The 11,557-nt window shown below is 38.7% G+C and overlaps 1 protein-coding gene across 1 annotated transcript in view; it reads left to right on the plus strand.

Annotated features, from left to right (window-relative positions):
* Rhot1 (ras homolog family member T1) overlaps positions 1-11,557 on the plus strand; it is an 85,423-nt gene that overhangs the window by 10,627 nt on the left and 63,239 nt on the right. The window contains exon 2 of the mRNA XM_023719855.1: positions 10,451-10,509. Within this exon, the coding sequence (XP_023575623.1) occupies positions 10,451-10,509 (59 nt within the window). The remainder of the gene's footprint in view (positions 1-10,450; positions 10,510-11,557) is intronic.

Genomic DNA, 11,557 nt, shown 5'->3' on the forward strand with positions numbered 1-11,557 from the left:
CTCTCTCTCTCTCTCTCTCTCTCTCTCTCTCTCTCTCTCTCTCTCTCTCTCTCTCAGACGGGGTCTTGCTCTGTAGCCCAGGCTGAGCTTGAATTCACTGTGATCCTCCTGCTTTCTTCAGAGTGCTGGGATTATAGGAATGTACCACCAGGTTTCACCTGAAGAATTGATCTGTCTGTCTGTCTTCATGTCTTCATCTTTTTTGAAACAGGGTCTCTATATAGTTCAGGCTGGCCTTGAATTCACTTTGTATCCCAAGCTAGTCTCAACTTGCAATGATCTGCTTGCTTCAACCAAGTCCTGGGATTATAGTCATGTGCCACCATGCCCGGCCAGAATTTCTTGGTTGAATCACATCTGTATAGCTATAGTTTCATTACTATAAAATACAGGAAAATGGTTGACAAAATACTCTCATTTTTTATAAGATGATAAGATCTTTGTAAGCCACTGCTCTAGCTCTAATTTTGAACTTTTTGATTTAATTTTTTTATTTTTATTTTTATTTAAGTGATAGAGTCTCCTGGCCAGGTATGGTGGCACATCCCTGTAATCCCAATACTTGGGAGTCTGATGCAGGAGGATAGCTGAGGCCAGCCTGGGCCTGAGACCCTGTCTCAAAATACCAAAAAGACAAGAACAAAAAATCCCCACATAGTCTCACTGTTGTCCAGGCTGGTCTTGAATTCATGGATTAGATCCTCTTGAGAAATTTTTATTCATTTAAATTTTGAGACAAAGTTTCCCCTAAGTTACTAAATTGCCCAGGCTTGGCTTAAAATGGTGATCCTTCTGCTTCAGCCTCCTAGACTGCTGGGATTACAGGCGTGTGCCACCATATTTGGCTGGTGTTCTTTTTTTTTTTTTTTTCCTCATGACATTATTTCAGCATTTAATGAACACTGAATGTGATTCACAATGATTTAGAGCCCCAGAGTTGAAAAAAATGAGGCCTCATAGAATATGGAAAGGGCCTTATGTAAAGCCTGCATTGTCTTTCTTTCTTTTTTTTTTTTTTTTTTTTTTTTTTTGATGATACCAGGGATCAAACTCAGGAGCTTGTACTTGTCAGGCAGGCGCTTACACCACTGAGCTATATCCCCGGCCCCCTTCATTTTCTTTCTTTTTAAAATTTTGTTTTCGCTTATTAGTGCATTTGTAGTATATAATGTTTACATCCTTGTGAGTATATGACACATTTTAATTCTTTTTTCATCCCCTTTCCCTTCACCTTCCCCTCCCTCATCCCCCACAAACTCTTGATTCCCCTTTCGCCAATTGTTTATTTGGTTTTTGTTTTGGGTGCTTTTTGTTTGTTAAAATAGATCTACATATACAGTGAATTGATTTCATTTTTGTTGTTGTTGTTTGTTTGGTTTTTGGTTGTTGTTTGTTTGGTTTTTGTCGCCAATTGTTTAAAAGAGGTTTTTATTATACAGTTACTTAACAAACTATATGGAATTTTTGTGTTGTAGTGTATGCTAAATTGCCCCAGATTTTTTTCCAGGTGAAGCAAAATATGAAAAATAAAGTCACACTCTTAAAGTTAATACCTCCTCCAAAGGTAGTAACTGCATAAGTAACTTACATTGAATTAGTGTGTGTGCGTGTGTGTGTGTGTGTGTGTGTGTGTGGCTGGCTCAGCCCACCCTGGGGGCAGGGCTGGCACAGCATGTGGTACCAGGATTCAAACTGCATCCCTGTGCTTTGCCTAAGTTTGCCTAAGCAGGCACTTTAGACTGCTGAGCTATCTCGCCAGCCCCCACACTGAATTATTTTGACTTAATACTACTGTCTATATCATGTTAAGGGGCTGGGGAGATGGCTCAGTGGAATAAGCGCTTCCCTGGCAAGCACAAGGGCCTGAGTTCAATCCCCGGTTCTGCAAAAAAAAAAAAAAAAAAAAAAAAGATGTATCATGTTAAATGTAAGTAAAGCTGTTTAATTGTTGTAGTTGTTACAATGCCTCCTCTCCTGCCAGAGTGTTCCTTTCCTCCCGTCTCAGGCCTGCCTAGTACAAGAGACCTGTTGGGCAACTTGGACCTTAGCAAGAGCTGGTACTGCTTAGGCAGCCTTGCTTCTCTTCAGACTGAAGAGATGGGCTGTGAAGGCGTCTGGCTGTCCTCTTCATGTTTGTCTTTTTTAATTTAATATTCATTCATTCATTCATTTATTTATTTGGTACAGGGTCTTGCTACACAGCTCAGACTTGTACTGATCTTCCTGTCTCAGCCTCCCCAGCACTGGGATTATAGGCATGCACAACTGTGCCGGGTTTTGGTGGCCCATTTAGCACAGGGCCAGCATGCTGTGTGCCAGGGATTAAGCCCAGGACCTTGAGTTTGTTTGCCAGGCATGTGCTTAGACCTCTGGGCTATCTCCCCAGCCCCATTTGTCTTTCTGGTCTAAAAATACCACTAGAATGTAGGGGATCCATGGGAAAAGCAGGAGACTAGGAGAAAGCCTATTCTACTAAGTAGATGTGGAAGAAGCCAAATTTCCTGGTCTAGATCATTGTTTACTTAGCTCCTTCAATTCAAGTTTATCATCATCACAAGTATTTGTGTGCTTAATATATGCTAGGTATTATGCCAAGCATTATACTCTGTATCTTAATCCTCTTAATTCTGTGAGCCTGGTCAGTAATGAATTTTATAGATGAACAAACAGGCATGATAACTTGTCCTACAGAAAGAACACAGCTACTGAGTGTTGGGCCTAAGATTTTGGTCCAGTTCTGTCTAATTCAAAATCCTGTGTCATTATTTTAATTATAGTTGATGTTGTTTTTCTTCTTTTTGTGATATATTTATGTGGAAGGTATAAAAAACTACCAGACACCCATCAACCAACTTAAGAAATGTTATCAGTCATTTTATTACTCCTTGTTTCTTTTTCTTTTTTTTTTTGTATTTTTAGGGAAGGGTCTATGTGATGTTTAGGATCTCACTGCTAGATCAGGCTCGTAGTGATCCGCCTGCTTACAACCTCTGAAGAGCTGGGATTACAGGCATGTGCCACCATGCCCAGTCTTAATTGCCATCTCAGCTAGCCCTGGGGGTGCGGGAGTGGGGAGGTGAGTGAGGGGCCAGCTCCTTATTTCATTACCTTTTCCCTCTGTAGTAGTTCATTACTTTCCAGGATTTCAAATTCATGCTATTACCTACTAAGCTGTACAGCTGTCTCAAGTATCATAGGATTTGTTAGGTGTGAGGATTTAGGGGTGAACAAGAAAGAAACTCCTTTGAGTTCCCTATGAGTAATCTTCCTCAAAACATGTAACAGCCAGTAAGAAATACCCCGTTTTCTTTTCTTCCCTCCTCCCGTCTTCCCCGCTCTTCCCCTCCCCTTCCCTCCTGTCTCTGTCTGTCTCTGTCTCTAAGTCTCTCTGTGTTGTCTCTGTCTCTGTCTTGTCTTCCATTCCCTTCTCCTTCCCCTTCCCCTTCTCCCACCGTGTGTGTGTGTGTGTGTGTGTGTGTGTGTGTGTTTCTTTCTTCCTGAAATTCCCCATTTTCATCAAAAAGTTCCAAAAACAGTCCTTCAGGTGAAAGAATGTAAGTGCCTTACCTTAATCATTATTATATTACTTACTTGACAGGAAAGATTTAAAAAAGAAAACAAAATGAAACCAAATTATAAAGGATGTGTATGTGTGCTCAATAGGCTTAAAGAGGGCTGGTGAGATGACTCAGTGGTCTAGAGCACCTACAAGCTTAGCAAAGCAGAGGGACCGTGGTTCAATCCTCCAGCACCACATGCCAGCCAGCCTTGCCCCCTGGTGGGCTGAGCTGGCCACACACACACACACACACACACACACACATAAATAAATAAATAAATTTTTAAAAAAATAGGCTTAAAGAAAAAAATCTTCCCCTTCTCTCCTTCTTAGTATAGACCAACCCCTAGACAAGCTTTTAAACTTGAGGTAAGACAATCATTGTGAACTCAAAGCCAGTCTGAACTACATAGAGAGACCCTGCCTCTAGAATCACAAACAAATAAAAATGCAACTTCTTACTATGTCTAGAGACTTCTGGGAGAAGGAGATCTGTTTCTTTCCTCCCCTTTGTTTTTGTAAAGTGATTGATCATAGAACTTGGTCTACGCCTCTTTTTTTTGACAACTTTGTTTTATTTAGTGTATTTCTATATTATGTCCACATAGTATCTGAAATTAAAGCTTGTACTTAGGTAAATCATTATCAGATGAAATAATAGTAAGGGATTGCACAAACAAAGGAAGATTATGTAGATCCATAAATTAATATTCTCTGTGTACTCTTCTGTTGAGTTTCCTAGTTTGGTCCCGCAGCAGGCAGATGTGTCTGTGTAGAACTAGATCCTTTTGGATCGAGTGTCTATTGCAGTGTATCTCTTTGAGCCATGATTTATTTTGATAAATACATGTGAAATTCTCATACTTTTTCTGTTTTAACACCAATTCCCTGGTAACCAACTGCATGTCTTAAAATTCAATTTTGTTCTCACATGGCTTAGAGTTGATATCAGGCCTCACAAGTTAAAGAGCAAGGTCACCAACATTGCTCTTAGCGCAGACACTTGGCATATCTGAGACTCCCAGTCTGCCTGAACTTCTGTTCAGTCAGCTACCAATCTGGGGCTTCCCGTAACCTCCTCAAGTTCAGTTATTCATTAGAACAACTCAGAACTTTGGGAAATGTCTTATTTGTGATCACACAAATGCATAGCCAAATGGAAAGTTACATAGGAAAACATCTAAGGGGTCCTGAATTTGTTTTGTTTTTTGTTTTTTGTGGCCAGCTTAGCTCACTCTGGGGGTGGGGCTGGTGCAGCACATGGTGCTGGGGATTGAACCATAGTTCCTGCACTTGCCTAAACTTGCCTAAGCTGGTACTTTAGACCACTGAGCTATCTTGCTGGCCCTAGGAGTCCTGAATTTGCCAATGGAGTTAGGTTGTATCACCTTCCTGGTACATTAATACTGTCACCAACCAGAACATTCTCCTGAGCTTTTTTTTTTTTGTACTAGGAATTGAACTTGAGGGCTCATACTTGCCAGGCAGGCACTGTTGTCCTGAGCTTTAATGTCCAGAGGTTTTATATGGGGATCTTACTGTGTAGGCATGATTAATTAAATCATTGGTCATATGGTTGAACTCTGTTTTAATCCCCCCTCTCTTTAGAGGTCTTGGTTTTGGGGGAAGGGAGACCAGCTGTCATTCTCATGCTATCTTGCCCCTCCAAATAAGTTTCCTCAGTAGGATGAACTCAAGTATTGTTGAAAGGGGCTTGTTATTTATGACAAAGACACTCCTATCATTAAGAAATTCTAAGAGATTTTGAAGCTCCAATACCAAGAACTAAAGATAAGACAAAGACCAGATGTGTTTTTTTCTTAAATAATTACTTTTAGTGGCCAGTCATGGTGGCAGATGCCTATAATCCCAGCACTCTAGAGGCTGAGGCAGGAGGATGGTTGCGAGATCAAGACCAGCCTGGGCTACAGAGTGAGCTCAAGGCCAGGCTGAACTACATAGCGAGACCCTGTCTCAACAAAACAAAACAAAATTAAACTAAAAATGAAAAAAATTTATTGATATACTTTTGATATACACAGTGATCACATACATCATGTAATTTTTACTTGTACATGACATATATCTTAGTTCAGATGTGTTCTTTATACTCTTTTTTAATAGTTGAAATTTCAGCATTTATTTTTACTAAAAACTAATTGACCAAAGTAACTTAAGATTTTTTCATTGCCTCAGCAGTTACCTACTATTCATAGCTTTCCAGTTGCTTTTTTTAGTTAAGTTATTGGTACATTTTAGGTATACATAATGACCACATTTATCATAGGGAATTTGTACTCGTACATGATTTGTCTTTTTTTTTGGTACCTGGGATTGAGCTCAGGACCTTGTGCTTGCCAGGCAGGCACTTATGCCATTGCCCTGTCTCTCCAGTCACTCCAGTTACTCTAAAGAAAAGCAAATTTGGCCTGGTGAGATGGCTCAGTGGTCTAAAGCACCTACTTAGAACAAGCTTAGCAAAGCACAGGGACTGTGGTTCGGTCCCCCGGCACCACATGCCAGCCAGCCCCGCCCCCTGGTGGGCTGAGTAGGCCACACACACACACACACACACACACAAATAAATAAATAAATAAATAATTAAAAAGAAAAAAAAAAAAGAAAAGCAAATTTAATGGTCGGCCAGGTAGCTTAGCAGGTTAAAGCCCCTGCTTAACCAGATGACAGGACCAGGGTTTGATCCCTGGCCTGCCATGCCAGCCCCACCCCTGGGGTTTGCTCAGACCGAGATTGAGGCTGGGCATGGTGGTGTGTACTTGTAATCCCAGTGCTTGGGAGGCTGAAAATAGGGGAATCACATGAATTGGACCTGTGTAGTGAGACTGTATAGACCCTGTACTAAATACATTTTTTTAAAAATTAAAATTTTTTTTTAAAACTTTGGACTGGGGATGGAACTCAATGGTAGAGTTTTTGCCTAGCAAGTCCCCAGAACTGGGAAAAATAAAGTAAAATGGAGCAACTTGAATGTCCAAATAATGACAATTGTGGGTTGTAACCTGTACAGTGCATTATTGTCTAGAGGTTAAAAATCATTATCCAGCAACCATTTCAGCTATAGTTGTGTTTCAGGCCAGAATCACCAATGAGTGCCAAAACTAATAGGCCAAAGTTTGATGAGAAGTAGAATATTTACATTTATATAGTTTCGAAATACCTCCTCACCAGATACTTATTAGTTACAAAAGGAAAAAATAGTAACTTCTATGAAGAAAATTGGTGGACACCACCTTATCCATAAGTTAAATTGACTCCATCTGCTTTTTGCTGTAATGCACTGAGGATACAGTCACTTCTGGGATATTTCTGCTCAGAATGTTACATTAAAAAATTGTTAAATTTATGAAAGACAAGATGAAGAAGCGCTTTCAAATTGAAGGAGACATTAATTAAATGCTGTATTTGATTCTGGACCAGAAAAAAAAAAAGATTTTTCTTTTCCATAAAAGATAACATGTACATGGAAGAGGTGAATCTGGTTTATACATTAGATAATAATGATCTTGCATTTAATAGTTAGTTTCCTACTTTTTTTCTTTCTTTTTGAGACAGGATTTCACTATGCAGGTCAACCTGGCCTTGCATTGACTTTGTAGCCCAGGCTGGCCTTGAATTTGGAGTCCATTTTCCTCAACCTCCTATGTAGCTGGGATTATAGGCCTGTGCAACCGCACCCAGATAATTTACTACTCTTGACAACATACTTTAGTTGTGTAAGAGAATGAATTTGCTTTTAGGAATTATATGCTCAGATAACACTTTTTCTCAGTCATAAGCCTGTATCATATAGACAGTACAAGAATAATACAAATATGTCAAAATGTTAACTTGTGGGAAATCTGGGTAAAGACACATGAATTCTTTATACTAATTTTCCAGTTTGTCTGTGAGATTTTCTCAAAATAAGTTTTAAGAAAGTCAAAGTGAGCCAGAGCTGTTGGATTACTCACCAGTGAATCTGTGAATATTTTCATCATAGCCTAGGAAGTATTTGTATATGTGATACATGCTGGCTTTAGGTGTCATCATTTTCTTTCTATATTATTAATCTGTATAAACTTTTTATTTAAAGCTCTTTTCTCTAGAAATAACACTGTGATGATCCAGGAGATAGGTTATTCTTTTAGGTATGTGACTAATCTTTCAGTGAGCTCTTAAGAAAATCATTGTAAGGGCCATCCAAATAGTTTAGCAGATTAAAGTACCTGCAGGCAGGCACAGGGGCTGGGGGTTCGATCCCAGGCCTGCCATACTGGCCCCACCCCTGGGGCGTGCTGAGACGACAATTGAGACTGGGTGTGGTGACACACTCCTATAATCCCAGTTCTTGAGAGACTATAAACAGGTGGATCACTAGAATCTGATCTAGTAGTGAGAGCCTGAACACCCTGTAGACCCTTACCTAAAATACAAAAAAAAAAAAAAAAAAAAAAATCATTTCATAATTTTGCAGAGAGCTAAATAAGCTTACATTGTTCATTAGGTCTAACAATTCTGTTATGGTGGCAGATGCCATCAGAACTCTGAAATATTACCTTGTTATCAGCCACCTGAAACATGCCCAAGCCTTCTCACAAAGTCCCTTGAAAAGGTCCATGGAAATCAGTGAGAAGACACCTGTTTACCACCTCATCTTTCCCTGCGCCAGCAGCACTGAGTTGTTCAAAGCACAGCCTCAACCTTGTTTGGACCAGTACCCTCCTTGCTGTGTCTTGGCCATTCATTATTTTGTCAGAGACTTCACTAGTTGTTTTTTTCCCTTTTTTAAAAATTTTATTGAGAAACAAAGAGCAGTGAGACAGTTTCAAAACCAATCAGTAGAACAGTTACAATAATGCATTGCATATTGTTGTCTTAGTGGTTATTCATTGTACAAGATGCAGATATGATATCCTGTCCACAGATACTATTAGAACAAATTTTTCTATTTAAGAGAAAGTAGCTGTATATCCTATTTTGAATACACAGATACAAAATGGTCATTCATTTGTATCCCCTTTTTTTGTTTAGTTTTGTCAGAGAAGGGTATTCCATTGCTATTTAAATATTGTAGGTGTGTGAATTCAGCAAAATATTCCAATATAGTCCAGTAGTCCATAATAGTGGGTTTTCTGTAGGATTGGCAATGTCAAAAGTTGTTGACTTGAGCCTTTCACAGCTCAGCATATTAAAATGGCTTTACTTTTTATACTTTGTTTTTATACTTTTCTGCTGGATGGTTATGACCACTATAAAGCAAGACCTATATAACAAGAAATGTAGCTTTTGTATCTGCTAAGGTCAATCAAATCCCCTCAGGATTTATCCTGAAACCCTGTACTGCAGTTTATAGATCCTGTGTCAGTTCACTAGTGTTTTTAGTTCACCCTTTCTTTTAGTCATTTAGGAAGGAACTGTGATTGTCCTTTACCCTAAAAATTTGCATTTTTTCATATTTAGACTGTACTTTTAAAAACTGTAAATTGCTACTGTGGCAGGGACGAACAGAAAGTGGACTTTTTTCCTAGGAGTACAAAAGAATTTAGTTGATAAACACTTGAATAATAATAGTAATTATATTATCAGAACATGGAAATAGTCAAATTTTATTTATTTATTTATTTATTTATTTATTTATTTATTTTTGGCCTTTTTGAGACAGGATCTTGCTATGTAGTTCAAGCTTGCCTTCAACTCAATTTGTAGCCCAGGCTAGCCTTGAACTTGAAGCAGTCCTCCTACTTCAATCTTTCTGAATGCTGGCATTACAGGCATGTGCCACCACACCTGGCTTAGTTGTCAAATTTTAGTAAAAAGTTTGATTTTTTAAATGGCTTGTGTATTAAAAATGGCTAGAATAGAAAATGTAGGTTGGATGTAGTGGCTCGTGCCTGTAATCCTAGCACTCGGAGGCAGAGGCAGGAGAATCATTGTGAGTTCAAGACCAGCCTGGGCTGTAAAGTGAGCCTGAGGCTGGCCTAAATTGCATAGTGAGACCCTGTCACAAAAAGACCAAAAAATAAAATAAAATAAAATTAGCAGGAACAGCCTTTTTTTTTTTTTTTTTTTTTTTTTTGACTGGGAATGAACTCAGGACCTTGCACTTGTTATGTAGGTGCTGTGCCACAGAGTTATCTCCCTAGCCTCCTTTCTTTGTTTTTTAACTTGTTACTAACCTTTTAAATAAAAATCAATGTAATATTCTTAAAAAAGAAAAAAAAAAAACCCAGAGATACAGAGGTACAGCACTCTGATAGTCTGTTGAGGATATTAATTGATATATTATTTTTTGGAGGTAACTTAGTACCTGTTAAAAAAGAAGGTGAGTGATAACTTGAGTTTTACTTCTAGAAATTTGTCCTATAGAAATAGCATGGGCTGGGATATAGTTTAGTGGCACAGCACCTGCCTGGTAAGCCCAAGGTCCTGAGTTTGATTTTCAATAGGAAAGAAAAACGTAAGTAATAGCATTATTTATAAAAGTGAAAAGGAACAATCCTGAAATTTGTTGTTACAAGATAAGATTAAATAAAAAAGTACAGCTGACTATTGAGGCACACACCTATAATGCTAGCACTCAGGAGGCTGAGGCAGGGGAAGCGATGCAAATGAAATGGGCTTATTATTGGTGTTTTTAAAAAGGTTATGTGCGGGGGCTGGGGAGATGGCTCAGGGGAATAAGCGCTTGCCTGGCAAGCTCAAGGGCCCAAGTTCAATCCCTGGTTCCACAAAAACAAAAACAAAAAATGTTATGTGTACTTTAAAATACTGTACCAAATTTGGATGCCTTTGGTTTTCGTTAACAAGTGACAGACTTCCCTTATGGTTGCTAGGTTTGAGCTTATGTAGAACCTAAACACATTATTAAAGTAATGGTTTTTCTTTTCACAGCTAGAGTTGGGAAGACATCACTGATTATGTCTCTGGTCAGTGAAGAATTTCCAGAAGAGGTGAACATTTTTATTTCTTTTTCATATTTATATTTGAAAAATATATCAAAATTAAATTAAAAATGAAATGAGCTACCTTTTTATCCCTATGTGTTTCCTTCTCAACATTACAACTTTTTAGAAGGCTCATATTTATAAAGTATTTTAAGTAAGCACCAGATTTAAATTCACCTAAGTCCTTTGTATTTACCTGTTTGATGATGTCTAGGAAATTATTTATCTTTGTGTCTTAGTTGTCTCATCTGTAAAGTAGAAGCTGAAAAAAAAAATGTAGAGATCATCTAAAGTATGTAAACCTTCAAAAAAAAGATTTAAGGGCCAGGGAGATAGGTCAGTGGCACAAGTGCCTGCCTGGCAAATGCAGGGTCCCAAGTTCAATCCCTAGTACCATGAGAAAGATTGATTGATTGATTAATTTACTCATGTACCCTAAATATCAGACATGATGGATGGTCTGTGACTTGGCATTAGGGTGAAAGATCTGGCTCTCCATTTGCCTTCTGCCTGACCCTGCCTCGTTTTTGAGATATTTTTGTTAAAACCAGTAGAGCTGGGGAGATAGCTCAGTGGCATAAGTGCCTGCCCGGTGAGCACAAGGCCCTGAGTTGAATCCCTAGTACAAAAAACAAAACAAAGCAATACAAAACAAACAAAACCAACCAACCAACAAAAAAACAAACAAACAAACAAACAAAAAAACCAATAAAATTCTAACACACATACTTAAAAATCTTTAATTGCCTCCTTTCACAGATGAAGAAAAAAATCTATCTCAAAGAATTGTCATGGGTCTCAGATAAGATGGGTTTTATGTCAGTGAAATGCCACCCCAAATCAGGTTGTTTTGTTATGACTAGCAGTACATATATTATTTGAAAGTTCCAGGCCAGGCGTAGTGGTGTGTGCTTCTAACCCTCACACTTGGGAGGCTAAGACAGGATGATCACCATGAGTTCAAGGCCAGCCTGAACTACATAGGGATACCCTGGCTCAGAAAACCGAGAGAGAGAGAGAGAGAGAGAGAGAGAGAGAGAGAGAGAGAGAGAGA

The sequence above is a fragment of the Octodon degus genome, unplaced genomic scaffold (assembly GCF_000260255.1).
Source record: "Octodon degus isolate 3935 unplaced genomic scaffold, OctDeg1.0 scaffold00072, whole genome shotgun sequence".
NCBI classification, from domain to species: domain Eukaryota; kingdom Metazoa; phylum Chordata; class Mammalia; order Rodentia; family Octodontidae; genus Octodon; species Octodon degus.